This window comes from Lepidochelys kempii, chromosome 17 (assembly GCF_965140265.1).
Source record: "Lepidochelys kempii isolate rLepKem1 chromosome 17, rLepKem1.hap2, whole genome shotgun sequence".
Lineage (NCBI taxonomy): Eukaryota > Metazoa > Chordata > Testudines > Cheloniidae > Lepidochelys > Lepidochelys kempii.
Window position 1 is genome coordinate 496,388 of NC_133272.1, and position 16,280 is coordinate 512,667.

General features: G+C 49.6%; 1 protein-coding gene across 2 annotated transcripts in view; it reads right to left on the bottom strand.

The window, feature by feature from the left end:
• The window catches only part of RILP (Rab interacting lysosomal protein), a 19,399-nt gene extending 4,517 nt beyond the window's left edge, over positions 1–14,882 (bottom strand). The window contains exons 1-6 of one of the 2 annotated variants that reach the window (XM_073315826.1): positions 14,671–14,882; positions 13,474–13,597; positions 10,483–10,604; positions 9,984–10,172; positions 8,336–8,499; positions 7,358–7,480 (exon numbers count right to left, since the gene is read on the bottom strand). In XM_073315826.1, coding sequence (XP_073171927.1) covers positions 7,358–7,480; positions 8,336–8,499; positions 9,984–10,172; positions 10,483–10,604; positions 13,474–13,597; positions 14,671–14,862 — 914 coding nt within the window. In that variant the 5' untranslated portion in view covers positions 14,863–14,882. Of the gene's footprint in view, positions 1–7,357; positions 7,481–8,335; positions 8,500–9,983; positions 10,173–10,482; positions 10,605–13,473; positions 13,598–14,105; positions 14,424–14,670 lie in introns of those variants that run through there. The other variant, XM_073315825.1, reaches the window with a different exon arrangement.
• Between the last annotated feature and the right edge of the window lie 1,398 nt (positions 14,883–16,280).

Below are 16,280 nucleotides of genomic sequence, written 5' to 3' on the forward strand. Positions count from 1 at the left end.
AAGGTGCCATGACAGCAAACTGATGTGTATGCTAATAGGGTAACATCATACATATACTAACCTATAAAAAAAGGACACCTTAAGGGAGGAAATACAAATAAGGACCTCTACTGAATATGCACTGGACGTGACAGCATGAGCATAACCTACTGTAAAAGTAACATCCCAGGGGCAGCAGATGGGCTGGAGAGATGTAGACCTTGGGAGGGGACAGAATGATGGCCACTGGGGAAGATGAGGATGATGACAGTGATGAGAAAGATAATGGTTAACATTCCAGAGTGTAAGTATGGCTGTCCAAATGTACTTTCTGTATTATCTCTCTCTGCCTTGTTGAGTTTAAGTGAGTATATAACTTTGCTAAATTTTTAATAAATTATATATTTGTAAATATATAGAGAGCGTTCCTATCGTGTGAGTGTTGCACCTGTGCACATCGGGGTTCCCAAATTATATGATAATTACTAGGCCTGATCTTGGGACAACAACCTGTTAATCCTCACATTACAATTATACGCACCCAACTTTGGGTCAGAATACAACACACACATTCCTCCACAGGCACAGCTTTGCATTTTCAGCACCTGGGCAGTTTGGCTCTAGGGTGACTAAAAGGGCCTTCCCATGATCGCTGTGACACTAATGGCAAAGGGGTCCTATTCAGGGCTCACCCCAGAGCAGAAGCCAGTGTCCTCTCAGTCCCCAATACTTTCTTCTAACCACTCCACACAAACACACACACACACCCAGCTTTCTACTAGCTGAGCCAGCTGAACAGTAAGTGACTCCAGGTAGTGAGGGACTGGGCCTTGGACTGCCCCATGATGGCAGGTAAAGCACCAGAGTACCTCCTTCCTTGGTGAGCTGGAGAAATTCTGAAGAAATTTCTTACCATTGTTAGTGTTACACTAGCAGGTGAGATGCCATCTCTTGCCCAGGCTGCAGGCATTAGCTAAGGACTGACAACAACCTCATACCTGGAGACCAGATCAGGTCACCTATATGTTAGTTGTGCTCCAAATAGGGATTAGTTTTATAAGAATGTATTTAGTTTAGACTCTATGAAATGCTTGTATGTTGCTTCATGTATTATTCTCACTTATAGTATCTATAGCCCCTGTTGTAAAGGTAATATTTAATTCCGTAACTAAAAATGTTTGCTCTGAAACTGTAACCCCCCCCCCAGTCAGGAGAGAAACGTTAGCAACTGAAATACTAGTTTGCCGCATGAGGTGTTATCTCCAGCCCAACAAAAGAAGGCCCATAGCATAGATACCAGACAAACCATGGTGGACCATCAGAGGATAAAAGACTTTGTTGATTGTTCCCCCACACTCATGAAGGGGAGACAAACTCTCCCCATCCTGTTGAACTCTGCAGGACAGGAACAAAAATCCCTGACAAAAAGAAATTCCATTTTTTGGCTGTTTGAACTCTGAAGGGCCAGAGATCTAAACTAAAGCCAGAGATCCCCAGAGGCTGCCACCTGGGTCTGCCTGGAAAGACACTTTGAAAAGAGATCACTACAACTCTGTCATTCTTAGGATTTAGATGGTAACTCATTTGCATGTATAAATTTGCTTGTTTTAACCTGTAAATAACTCTCCTTTTTTCTTGTTAATAAGCCTTTAGATAGTTTATTACAACACTATAGGCGTTGTCTTTGGGATAGAATCAAGAGTACCAGTTGATCTTGGTAAGTGACTGGTCTCTCAGGATTGGAAGCAACATAAACATGGTGTGATTTTTGGTGTAAGTGACCATTTACCACTAAGTCCAGTTTGTCTGGATGGCAAGATCGACTGGAGAGGGTAAAGGGACTGTCTATGACTCCACAGTAAGACTTTTAAGGTGATCCAGTTCATCGGTGCGTCCGATGAAGTGAGCTGTAGCTCACGAAAGCTCATGCTCAAATAAATTTGTTAGTCTCTAAGGTGCCACAAATAATCCTTTTCTTTTTGCAGTTCACATTTGTTACTGGCTTGGTAAAACTGCACTATAGAACACACCACCAGTTCGGGGTGTCTGCCCTGATATAGGCGCTCTCAGTCATGAACCATTCCAGACAGCATGATAGTTGGCACCAATTCTGCTTCCCTGGAGTCAGCTCTGCAGGGTGCCGTACTGTAAATGGGCCTCTGTATGCAACAATGAGTGTTGCTCTGTGCAGGGTTCAATCACACAGTGCTGAAAATGTCAGCAGCTCAGCTGCACCGGGCCTCGCACTGCTACTAGCAGGGCCCAATACAGCATCATGGGGGTCCGTAGGAGTAGGAAAGGATAACTGTCAGATGGCTAGTGATGGGCACCACCACTGGGGTTCTCAGCAGCATCCACACTTGAAAATCCCACTCTCAGTGACTGTTTCAGAGGTCTACACTGACAGCAAAGGTAGACATCTAGCTGGCACAGCTCACCCTGGCAGTGAAGAGGGGACAGCATTGGCTTCAGCACTCACTAACCACCAGAGTACAAGTGCAGAGAGGAGCCTGGGTATGTACTCTGGTTGCTAGCTTGCGCTATCACATCTTCACTACTGTTTTAACACCTGTTAGCTAGATCAAAGCTGGGGTGGGGGAAGATGCCTATCTGTATTACAATCACACCCTCACTTGCAGAATGAGGGTACCTTTAAGGGCTAAGTCTCCTTGCTTTTCAGTGGGACTTTGACTCAGGTCCCACTGAAAGCCAATGAAACTTATGCCTTTGGGCTCTTCTGAAAATCCTGCTGTTCTCCCTATGGCACACTAGGAGGGTGGCTACAGATGGCTCACAGGCATTTGTTTAGTTAACATGGGCCACCTGGCTTCTCCAGAAGTAGACAAAGTAACAAGGCACAGTAAAGGCCAGTGCTGAGTGTAGGGAAAAGACACCATGCTCCCTGCTGCCAGCAAGCAGAGAACAAGAAAATGCAAACCGTCAGACAAACAGATTCCCAACCCTTGGAAATCACCAGCTAGCACATAAAGTGTGCAAGATGGCAGACAGCCATTGATGAGATTGCTTGTGTGTGTGTCTGGCACAAAAGGGACACAGTGGAAAGAAGCATTAAGGGAGCTTTTCCAGTCAGCCAGACAGAACACTGCAACATCCATTCATGCAACTGTCCCCACTTATTCTGCTACTCATTCTGCTACTCATCACCCAAACCTGCTTTAAACAAGATGAACTGGAGTCTGGTGACCTCAAGATGCGTTAATCAGCCACACCAAGGCATCCCCAGAGAAAAGAGGAGTCCACTTTAGCCCTTCGCAGGGCTGCCCAGCTACACAGGGCACCGCAGACCCTGGAAGCAATTAGGGGAAGGGTGGAGGCTTGGCTATAGGACACTGAGAATTCACATGCTCAAGCTTCATAGATGGGCCTTCCTCTTCCACATTCATCATCACCCAAAGCTGCTCATGCTTTGGGCTGGCCTAGCCCCACCCTGCTGGATGTAACTATGAGGCAGAGGATTCTATCAAGGCTGGGATTTCCCCACGGTCAGGAATGGCCTCTTCTGCACTTAACAGCAGGAATGACACTAATGGCAATGGGGTCCTATTCACCCACCTCAGCTGCAGGGAGCTGGGAAGAGGGACACAGAGTCAGCACCTAGTTACTTGGAAAACTCTGTGCTTCGTAAATACTCCAAGACACAAGTCCTGCCCCCAGGCTCTTACAGTCATAAGATAACATAAGAGTGGCCCCACTGGATCAGACCAAAGGTCCATCTAGCCCAGTATCCTGTCTTCCAACAGCAGCCAGTGCCAGGTGTCCCAGAAGGAATGAACAGAACGGGTAATCAAGTGATCCATCCCCGTTGCTCATTCCCAACTTCTGGCAAACAGAGGCTAAGGGCACCATTCCTGCCCATCCTGGCTAATAGCCATTCATGGACCTGTCCTCCATGAATTTATCTAGTTCTTTTTTGAACCCTGTTATGGTCTTGGCCTTCATAACATCTGGCAAGGAGTTCCACGAGTTGACTGTGCACTGTGTGAAGAAATACTTCCTTTTGTTTGTTTTAAACCTGCTGCCTATTAGTTTCATTTGGTGACCCCTAGTTCTCGTGTTATGAGAAGCAGTAAACAATACTTCCTTATTTATTTTCTCTACACCAGTCATGATTTTATAGACCTCAATCATATCTCCCCTCAGCCATCTCTTTTCCAAGCGGAAAAGTCCCAGTCTCTCTCCTCATACGGAAGCCATTCCATACCCCTAATAATTTTCGTTGCCCTTTTCCAATTCCAGTATATTTTTCTGAGATGGGGCAACCACATCCGCACACAGTATGCAAGATGTGGGCGTACCACGGATTTATACAGAGGCAACATGATATTTTCTGTCCTATTATCTATCTTCTTCTTAATTATTCCCAGCATTCTGTTAGCCTTTTTGACTGTCACTGCACATTGAGTGGATGTTTTCAGAGAACTATCCACAGTGACTCGAAGATCTCTTTCTTGAGTGGTAAAAGCTAATTTAGACCCCATCATTTTATATGTATAGTTGGGATTATGCTTTCTAACGTGCATTACTTTGCATTTATCAACATTAAATTTAATCTGCCATTTTGTTGCACAGTCACCCAGTTTTGAGAAATCCTTTTGTAGCTCTTCGCAGTCTGCCTGGGTCTTAACTATCTTTAGTACTTTTGTATTATCTGCAAATTTTGTTTACCCCTTTTTCCAGATCATTTATGAATATGTTGAATAAGACTGGTCCCAGAACAGACCCCTGGTGGACACCACTATTTACTTCTCTCCATTCTGAAAACTGACCATTTTATACCTACCTTTTCTTTCCTATCTTTTAACCAGATACCAATCTATGAGTGCACCTTCCCTCTTATCCTGTGGCAGCTTACTTTGCTTAAGAGCCTTTGGTGAGGGACCTTGTCAAAGGCTTTCTGAAAATCTAAGTGCACTATATCCACTGGATCCCCTTGGTACACATGCTTGTTGACCCCCTCAAAGAATTCTAGTAGATTGGTGAAGCATGACTTCCCTTTACTAAAACCATGTTGACTCTTCCTCAACAAATTCTGTTCATCTATATGTCTGACAATATTGTTCTTTATTATAGTTTCAACCAGTTTGCCTGGTACTGAAGTCAGGCTTGCAGGCCTGTAATTGCCAGAATCACCTCTGGAGCCCTTTTTAAAAATTTGGATCACATTAGCTATCCTCCAGTCATCTGGTACAGAAGCGGATTTAAATGATAGGTTACAGACTACGGTTAGTAGTTCTGCAATTTCAGATTTGAGTTTCTTCAGAACTCTTGGGTGAATACCATCTGGTCCCGGTGACTTATTGCTGTTTAATTTATCAATTTATTCCAAAACCTCCTCTAATGATACCTCAATCTTGGACAGTTCCTCAGATCTATCACCTAAATAGGATGTCTCAGTTCAGTCTACAGGGGGTAGAAAGCTCCCCTTCCCCCACTGGCCATGACAGTGCAGAGCCACAGAACAGAGAGGGAAGGGCTCTTTGCTAGTGGAGATAAGTGAGACAGGGGTGCTGCTGACACCAAGACCAGGCCTTGGCAGAAGGAAGATTAGCTCACACACTGCAGAGCACAGCTTCATGGTCAGCATAGGCAGGGACAGACTGCATCGTGCAGCCCTGCTCATGGGAGGGTCGGGCCAGGGCTCGCTCATGACAATGATCATAGCAATAGGGACAGCCGTGTATGCTAACTTGATGGGTAACAATCCCATTCAAAAAGTAACAGATCTAGCCACAGGCAGAGCTAGGGGCTAACCAAATCCCAGAGGCTGCAGAGATTAGGAACCAGCAGCCTGCCATACTCAGCCAAGACACAGGCTTTGGAGTCTACACTAGGTTTGTCAGGGCAGGTCAATAGCCCAGCCGCTGCTCTGGAGAAGCTGTTAGGGACACAGCCGTGTTAACCCTAGACCATTGTTTGCCCGCATAGGGCTCTGGAGGTAGCTGCTGCTGCCCTATTTATTAAAGGATAAGATTCTAACACTACAGGGGTGGCTAAGCAGGCTGCGGGGAAGGGTATACATGCAGCCAGGACAACTTTCCTTCTTGCTTTGCCAGAGACCTGGCCAGAGCCAAACCCTCCCTCTGCACTCAGTCACGAGGGGACTCCCTCTAGACTTGCATTAGGGAAAGTCCCACTCACACTACAGTACCCCATGGTGAGTCTTCAGCAGGAAAAATGTGTTAACTTGCATTAAGAACACGAGGTAAATCCTACTAAAAGAGGAGGCAGCTTGTAGTTTTCACAGGAGTGCAGATGTTGATTTAAAGCCTAGGGGGGAGCCAGAGGTTGACCTTGACTTCTTAATTCAATGAGCACTATGAGCTGCTTTGTCTTTGCTAGGCTTTCACCTGTTAACTGGAGCTAGAACACACTTTCTCCCTGGTGAAGAGAAGACCTTCACCTGCACAGGCTCAGAGGCCTAACATGTAGGTTCCAGTGCTCCATGACAAACATTTGTTCCAGGGCACAGATAAGGGGGTAGGTAAGTCTCTGCTCCCAAAGATCTGGTCACCCACTGGGAGTCTAGTCCCCATGGGCACTATGATGCTTCCTTCCATCACATGCAGTTATGTTAGCTCCTCCCTTCACTTCTGTGGATCTCTCCCCCAAGCCAAGAGTCACCCCCCTGAAGCAGAGGGTAAGGGAACAGCAGTTATCAAAGCCCTGTAGAAAAGCTAGGACCATTTCAGATCTTTATTCAAGACAGCTTAAAAACCATTGAGCTGCATTCCACACATACCCCGGCCAGTCCGTTCTGGGGTGATGAGGACGCAGTCCACAGAGCAGGTCATGGAGCTCGAGTTATGTACAGTTTACAACAGGTAACCTTGAGTTGCTATGTACTTGCAGGAGTGGGTGCTACTCCTGTGAATCCTGCAGACCCTCCATGGAACGTCCCAGCTGCCATCTTCAATAGCAGCCCTCTGGACAGCTTCTGACAGCATCAGGCAGGACCCTGCTCATTGGCCAGTCCTTCCCCAGCACTTCTATCTGCCCCAGCCTTACACCCCCTTCACCAGACTCCACTGCAGCAGTGAGTGGTGTCCAACAGCCCTGCAGGCTGCATATGACCCGGTGACAATGAAACGTACTGAGTGCCCTGTGATTAGGAGTCCCCTGGTGCCCAGGCATGGGGATACCAGGGGCTCCTGTGCTACGCAGCAATGCTCCTCCTTGAGTCCCAGCTGGCACACGAGGCAGCACTGGAGGCCCTCCCCAGGCAGAGGCAGTTCTCTCCTTCCTTCTGAGCAGCAGGAGAGGTGTTGTACCATGGCCATCAGTGTCCATCCAGCTGTGGAATGAGCAGGAGCTACCCCAGCCCGAGCACCCAGGCCCCTGCAACCAGCTGCAGACTCACCTGCTCACTGGCTCCTCCACAGTCCCCAACATCTTGGCTCGGATTTTCCCCCGCTGTTTTTTGATGGTGGATTTCATGGTATCCAGCAGGAAGCTTGGGATTCGGTTGTCATTCAGCAGCTCCCTGGGGAAACAAAACAGCCAGTGCACAGAAGGGTTGAGACACACCCAGCTCCTCAGCCTCCTGGGAGCGGGCAAGGAACATCCCAAAAGTAAAAGGTACCTCCCCAGGACTCTCCGTCTTCAACAGAGATGGAAACAGCGACGCCCTCCCCTGAGAGGACCTCAATCCTGGCACAGAGGAATTAGATTCCAGACAGACCACACTGTAGGCCTCTCAGCCCAGGCAGAAAAAGATCACAAGGCAGGGTGAGATGAGACAGACTAGCACATCGCCCATCTCCGGGGAGCGAGGGGCAGCAGGGCAAGGTTGTAAGGACTCCAATCAGAGACCTTAACCTAGACCATCTACAGCCACACAATTCACCCCTGCCATGGGTGGGGGGTGAAGCATGTGAATCCACCTCAAGGGTACCCAACCCGCTGGGTGAAACAAAAGGGAAGGATCAATCCCTCCTCTCCCCCAGGGACCTGTGTCTAGTTGCCCAAGGTTACAACCATGTCAAGGCAGCCCTGCACTCAAATGCCAGTGCTGCAGATCAGAATCTTAGTAGATCTGGATGGCACAGATGCAGCTTACCATGGCCACAGGATCCCCTGCAGCAGGAGGAGAAGGTGTTTTGTTCTTTTTTGAACTGTCTGTGGTTCTGGTCACCCAGAAACATGCTCCCCCTTCCCTGTAATCAGGCTGCTCTAGGTATGCTGGATGGTGCCCTCTCCCACGCTCTGTGGTCCTACAACATCCCTAGAGGTGCTTGCTGTCTGTGGAGACTTCCCTACAGTCAGCGCCATGCCCCACAACCTCCAGTCTGATGCAGGGCTGTGGGCATGCCAGCTCCCTGCCTGCTGCAATGCTCACCGTTGGTAATAGGCCAGCTCCTCCTGCACCAAGAACAGACTGGTCTTGAGTTCATTCCGCTCCTGTAGGATTTGTTTCAACTCTTCTTTAGAGAAGCAGCTCACAGCAGAGTTCCTCCCCCAGTCCTGGTGCTGCAGCACCTCCCCAGATGCTGCTGCTCCATCCTAGGGATTCAAAGAGAGGGAAAAGCTGAGCAGACCCTGGAAAGACAGGTAAGTCAGTGTAAAGGCCCTGGCAGCCCCTCTTGCTACGAGCAGGGTACAAGCCAGGTGAGGAAGCTTGGTTAAGATGCCACAGGTTTCAGGGGAGATGCCACCGCTGACAAGACAGTCAGGTGCAGGTGGGAGAGCACATGCAAGACGAAGTCTCCTTCCCCGTGTGATCATTGGTTAGATATATAACTGGACTTCATTAGCTAGCTATATAATGGGGTCTAGTCTAAAGCTGGGATATTTTAAAGCTAAGGTTGTTTGGTTTTCCAGCACCTATCTAAAATGTAGAGAAACTCTAGTTGCAAAGTGGTCTCATGTGCATCACACCTAGCCATCAGGGATCTCTTGAAACACCCTCTCTGCCCCCTCTCCTTCACAAATACACACTGACAGCTTGAGATACAACAGACGCTGCTCTGGCAAGCACAGCTCTTCAGAGGTCAGGAGGATTCTTGCTCATTTCTTTGTATCGGAGGGTCTCAAGGATAAAGTCTACAGAGAGGCAGTGATGTGCATAACCACACAGCAATGCCATCTCATGTGAGAGCCATCTCATAAGGACACTGAACATGATCCTTTACGGTTTACATCTTTCTGAAGACAATGAAATCCAGTGGGGGCACAGGGAGAGCAGAGGGGAGTTCACCTTATTCTGCTGCATCACAAGCCTGTCCCAATAAGGCCCCACTCCCTTTCCCGAGGGGCAGGAAAGGTGACAATTCAGTCCAAGGCAAAATGTTAATGAGAAGCTATTAATAGGGAAATTGATTAGCTCATAGAGGGCTAAATATTAACTCTAGGAAACCATTTCCACAACAGAGTTTAGACATGGTCTGCGATTCCCAAGATGATCACTGATGCCTCTTAAAGATAGGTGTGTTTGTTTCCCTCCAGCACCCTAGGATATTATCAGATTTTAATGCTTTTTCAGTTTCTCCAGAATTCTTGGGTATGAGCCATCTGGGGCCTGGTGACTTGTCCTTAACTGCATCAATTTGTTCCAGTAGTTCTTTTGATACATAGGGATCTGATAGCACCTCTACTTTATTACCTGAAAAGAATAGGTCTGGAGCAGATATCTTGCCAGCATCCTCTGTGGTGGTGACTAAAGCAAACAAGTCACTTTATCACTGCACTTAACTTCTCCTTTTACTACTAAAGCAAACAAGTCACTTTATCACTGCACTTAACTTTTCCTTTTACTCCCTGCTAAAGCAGCAGACCCACTGATTCTCTCAGGCTTCCTGCCACCAACATCATGAAACAATCTTATCGGTCTTTGGCTAAGCCCTTAAGTTTAGAGACTTAGAACAATGATCACTCTGACACATCCTGACCCATTAGTGATTTACTGCAGCCTTATGCAGTGGCTAAAAGAGTTTATTCTGCACTAGAGTCCCTGTAGAGTGGATATTGCAGGGCTCTGACTCACTCACCATATTGAGCCTGGGGGATGCTCCAGATGCAGCCCTGGTCAGTCTGTCGATTTCTCTCTGATTTTCCAGCACCATGGTCTCCAAACCCTCCTTCTTCTCCAGAGCGCTCTTGAGCTGAACCTGGACCACAGCCAGTTTATGACGCAGGTCCTCATTCATGGACATGAAACGATTTAACTGCTCCTGCAGCTGAGAAACCAGATACAGGCAAGTGTGAGACAGCTGTGCATACAGCTGCAAGCTCTGCTCTCACACAGGGGGACACAAGTGTGTCCAAGGCCACACCCAGGAAAGGCAGAGAGGTATAGACATATATAGGTGCTCAGATACTACAGTGCTGGGGATGGTATAAGAATCTATATAAAAACAATCTGCTCTTATAGTAAAACACTTTGGCACATATTACAGGGGGACAACGGTGTGTGCAAGAACAGATCACATAGCATGGCTCCCCCACCCTCACAGCACTGGAATAAGCCAAAGGCACCCTGCCTCTTACCGCCTCTGTGTCATGGTTCTTGCAGACTATCTCGTGGGCTTGGGCACGAATCTCATCCCTCTGCTTGTCCACCACCTCCTTCAACCGCAGCATCACTTCTCTCTCCTTCCGTAAGGTACTGTCTAAAACCCAACAACAAGAGAACAGGCATCAGTTGCAGCTCTGCCCTCCTGCTGAGCTCCATGTTTACAGACATGGCTACTCTAGAAAGTTTCACAGAACCCCCCTCCAGCACCATTGCTAACACTGTCTCAGCTGAACTGATGTTTGCAATGCTGGGAGCTCCAGAGTAAATGGGCTCCTGCCTCCCACAGCCATTTTATGGAGCACTGCTAGACAGGCTGCCAATAGGGTTAGATGACAAATTTATGAGAATGGCTGCTGAAGCCAGAGCCATCCACACTGGGGCTCCCAATGTGGCTAACCCCAGTGAGACTGAGCCAGGGCTCACTACCAGGGGAGTCTGCAAGGTCCTTTACTGAAGGTGAGGCCGTAGTATCTGCTGCTGGAGTAATTCACAGATTAAGGCCAGAAGGGACCATTATGGTCATTTGGTCTTACCCTTCCGCATAACACAGGCCAAAGCACTGTAAACCCCCTCCTTATGAAGGAGCCAGACTGCCCCCACACCATGCCTCATCACCCAGTGGAGGCGGAAGTCACTTTATAATTTACTCAGGCACCAGTGAAAGATGGCAGCTGAACTGTAACCACAGCCTAAGCAACTCCTTCCTCTCCCCCTTCAGGGGAGGACATTACTGGCATTGCCCCCACTTAAATAACCAACTTATAGAATCTAGAGATCACAGAGACTCTCAGATCACCCACTCCCAGGGTATATACCTTCTTGGTATTATCCAAATGTTTCCCCCTTTATTTCCTCCCATTGCTCCTTGCACTACCCTCACACCACCCTGAATGCCTCCTCCCTGGTGCACCCCCATGTTACATGGATCTAACTCCCAACGGGCCCTTCTAGTTCCCCGCCACTTAGTTGGTCCTCTCCTAGCTACTTCTTTCTCACCCACTGTATCTTTCTTACACTGGGGTAGTCAGCAGAGAACATGCCCTTCTACACTCCACCTGGATATGCAGAGCAGGACCATCGCCTCCCTCCTCCATGACAGGCCAGGCAACACTACACTCACCATTCTTCTGCCATGTCACATTGCCAACTCCTTCCTGACCCTAACCAGGCAGGTAGACAGCAGGGACTGACACCACTGAGGCTTCCCGCTTATTTATATGTTAAAGGCTCCCAACCGTGTAAGCGCCAGCCCATATAACATCTCCCCCTCACAGTTACCCTTGTCCTCCCTGTTTTTTTAAACACACTTATTACTTCTTTAAGCTGTTAGATCTTTGGAGCAGGAACCATCTTTTACTATTCATCCAGATATAGTGGAGTCTTAATCCAATTGACTCCCACAACCTCCAATTTGATAGTAACAGCCACCACCTCTGACTCTAATTTCAAGTGCATTGCAGTAGAGAAGCAGGTCCTCTGCTAAGTCACACTAGTGGCTGCTTCCTCTTGTACTATGACTATTTCTTCTTTTTACTTACAATTTTAAGAGTTGGTTAGTTTAGATTCTGACTTATTCATCAATTACTAGACTCCCTGGTCACACAAAGTGTGGCTTTACCAAAGGAAATACAGTCAACCACCGACACTGAAAGATGCAACTGAAACAAACAAGCTAGTATGCACAAGTGTAAAATTCCCAAACAGTAGCTGAAGTTTTCTTGGGCAAAGGACAATAGTCCAGGAGTACATTCAGTGCATAGCTACTACAGTGATTGGTGCTCTGGAGCTGCCCATGACAGAGGGACACTCATCCTGAATTTAACATGTCTAATCCTAAGGGTATGTCTACACTGCGAAGTTGTGGACAAAACTTCTGTCTTTCATGGGTACTTTAAAAAGCCCCCCTCCCCCCCCACAAAAGACAAAAGTTTTGCCGACGCAAGTGGCAGTGTGAACGCAGCTTTGTCAGCAGGAGTGATCTCCTGACAACAAAGAACGCTGCTCGCAGAGCTGAAAGTATTTGTCGGCAAAAGTGGCGACAAAGTACCGACAAAGAGTGTTTACACACGCTGACTTTTAGCGATAAGGTTGTGTCGACACAGCCTTGTCGCTAAAAGCTGCGTGGTGTAGACAAGCCCCAAGGAGGATTTGGCGTGAATACCTCAATTAGGGAAAAGGTAGAAGTAGCTCCAACCTCTGACTAGAAACCACTTCCCCAAAGAGCAGGCAGAACGGGTTTTGGAACAAGACATGAAAGGGACAGGTTGGGGCATGTTTTAAAATACAAGTTTTACATTTGTAAAAGACAGCCAGATTCACACAACCAGCTCCCTGAATAACTTAAGGGGAAGAAGGTCTTGTGGTTGAGGCACCAGTTGGGACTCTGCAGACTTAGGTTCTGCTCTCAAGCTCTGCTGCATGCTTTCTGTACAATGACAACTTTAGTGTGGGTAAAAGGTGTGTTTAGTAAGAGATCTTACAACCCATGCACCACTGCAAGCACCTCTGGGAGCCCTAATATATATAGACAAGGCTTGTAGTTAAACTTACTAGAAACTGCCCCGCCCTGCCTAGTTCAGAACTCCCCACTGCTGACAGCTGAACAAGGAGTATTTTTCCTAAGGTCCCTATTATAGACAGCATTACTCTGTGCCTCAGTTCTCCACCCATGAAGTGGGATAACACCACCCTGCCTCTGAGGCATTATGTGGACCCATTGAAAGTTTGCAGTTGCTCAGAAACCAGAGTTAAGCCTTTATGCAGATATAACCAGAGAATCCCAGTGGCCTGTAAGCCAGGGCACTAACTTGATTTCTGTAAGCAAGATAAGCATTCAGGTAACTACAGCTTCACCAGCGCAGAAGGAACATCACTGCACTCACTGGGCCGACTCCCAGCAGCACTGACAGGAGTGGGAGGGATTCAGCAGCAGCTCTCCACCCTCCTTCCCCAGGCACACCCACCTTCCTGGGGCTGGCTTTCTGCAAGCTGTGCCAGAAGCTTTTGGTTTTCTTCCTCCAGCTGGGCCAACCGGTTCTGGAGAACATGCTCCTTCCTCTGGGCTTCAGACAACTTCTGCTCCAGATCCTGAAGGGCAGACCCAGAGAGGTCAGCTCCCTCCCTATGCCACGCCAAACCTACAGTGCCTTTAGCTGATGGGGAAGCAATGGGGAGCACACTGCTCCCACGGCCGCTTTGCTCTGCGGCCAGACCGCCACCGCGGCGCAGCGGCCAGCCGAGCCCGGCGCAGCAAGCCCCACAGGCGGTCGCTGGGAGGCCCGAGGACTCGGGGAGAAGCCGGACTCTGCTCCCGGAGAACCACCAGGACTGGGGACTGGGCACTGGGCAGGGAGGGAGTCCCGGGCCTGGCGATCACCGGGCGATCCCCTGGCCAGGCCTGGCGGCAGCCGCCAAAACCTGGGCTACATGGACCTTGGTCGGCCCCGCTCTCCCGTCGTTATGGCGGACACGACACCGGCCCGCTCCCGGGCCCAGAGCCCGGCCCGCTCCCGCCTCAGGCCCGCGCCGCGGCGCCCGCCTCGGCCCCGGGCGCCGCCGCTTCCTCGCGCCGCCGCTCCCCGCGCGGGCTCCGCACCGTCCGCGGCGGCGTCTCGGCCGGGTCGCGGCCGCTGGCCTCGGCCTCGGCCTCGGCCGGGCCCGCCAGCGCCTCCAGCCACTCCAGCAGCCGCACCACCTGCGGCACCAGCCCGGCCACCGCCTCCGGCCCGAAGCGCCCCGAGAGCCGCTGTAGCTCGGCCCCGAGCGCCCCGGCCATGCGGTACACGCGCTCCGGGGCCAGGCGGCCGGCGGGTGCCCGCCGCAGCGGCTCCTCCATGGCGCCGCGGCCGCCCCGGCCTCCAGCCGCCTTCAAGCCGCGGCGCCGCGCCCGCGCCCCGCGGGAGGGGAGGAGGAGGGGCGGGGCGGGGCGGGGCGGTGAGCCGAGCCGAGCCGAGCCGGGGGCTAGGGGGAGTTTGCTCCCTCCGCCCAGGGCGCGTGGGGCGGAGCCGGGCGGCAGCGCGTCCCTCGCGCGGCCCTGAGGCGTTCGCGCCCTTCGCGCGCCAGCTCCGCCCGCAGCGGCCTCTCGTGCGTCCCGCCGCGCGCGGCGGCCCCCCCGGCAGGGGCTGGGGCCTCGCGGGCGCTGGCCCCGCGAAAGACGTTACCTCGCAGGCCGGGGCTGAGCGCGGCCCATTCCCGCCAGGGCGGTCGTGCCTGACCCTCTCCCCGTCACCCCACAGCGGCCCCGCCCCTTTTCCACAGGGGGGCAGGGCCCCAGCCGTCAGCGGCGGGGGGGCCCTTTCCAGGGGCAGCTGCGCCGTGCTCTCATCCCCGTAGGCCACTTCTTTCTGGAGCATCCTCCTCGCTGGGCATCGTGTCCCGCTCAGCTCCCTTCCGAAGCTGCTCCAACGACTCTTCTCCCAGCCCCAGCTGGGACCACCTCTTTCGCTGCCTCGCCTGGCTCCACAACAAACTGCCCCTGTCCGCTTTCAGGGGCCCTTCATAGCAAATCCCACCCCATCGCTTCTCGTTCCCTAAAGCGCCGACACGGTTTGCCTCTGACCAGGCCTCTGCTTGCCTCTCACACTGCCCCACATTTGGGAGGATTGAGAATAAATGTGAAATTAAAGAATGAGTTTTCTTTACCACATATCCTCTTTATACCCAATTCAAGCAAAGGCCTTTCTTCTACTTGTTAGGGCCTGAAAATAATGAGTTACAAGACCAGAAGAATGGAGTAGGGAGGATGTCTGGTTTAAAAAATAATGAGATAAGGGAAAGTTTCTAAAACAATAGGGATGACTGCAGATGGTTTAATTTTAAAATAAGACAAAGAATCTAGTCTTAAAAAGCCAACATGGGCCTTCCCACCCCAGAGTTATCTTTAAAGTAAAGCTTATGCAAACCCCAATATAAGGCAAACGCTATTGGTCAGCAGGAAGGAGGGGAAGAGGAAGAGGAAAGACTTTAGGAGAAAGGAGGTTGTAAATCTTATCTGGATTAAAATTGAAAATTAGAGTAAACTGTCTCAAATTAGTTAAGAGTGGTAATTGGCTATGACATAATTAGTTTGTAGAAGGGTACGAAGGATTTATGAATTTGAGGGTTCTTTGTCAGACCCAACCTACTCATGCTGGAGCACACTCGGGTGAGATGGTTTGCCTGAAGTCTGGCTAATGTAAGTGTACAGATCACATGCTCACGAATACTTTCTCTGTATTGGATGTAGTGACTGCTGATTTTTTAGGAAGTTTAGAGTAATTGTATAAATATCATTCAGCCTTTGGATTTAATAAAGGAATTTATGGTTAAGTTAGTGTTGTGGTAATACCTTGCATAAATAATGCGAACACAGGAGCTCCCCCTAAATATCCATAACTCTACCTCACCATTATCCTCCTCCAAATCCCTCTTTAAAATTCACCTTTGCTGGGATACTTACAAAAAAATTGACAACAGCTAAGTTCCTACTGTGCTGAGATCACATACTGTGCTGATCAATATGGTCTCAGTGTTTCCTTGTACTCCTGTCTGTCCCCATCTATTGTCTCATCTTTTACTTAATTGTAAACGCTTTGGGACAGGAATAGTTTCTCCCCCCTTCCCCCGTTTGCACAATGCCTAGCACAATGGATTCTAGGTCCATGACTAGGGCTCCTAGATGCTACAATACTTAACATTGCTTAACTTTGCACAATTAAGAATCTTTGCATGAGTGACTTCCAAGGTCACCAGAAATTGGTGGCAGAGCCAGAACCCCACTTCCTGATGAGGC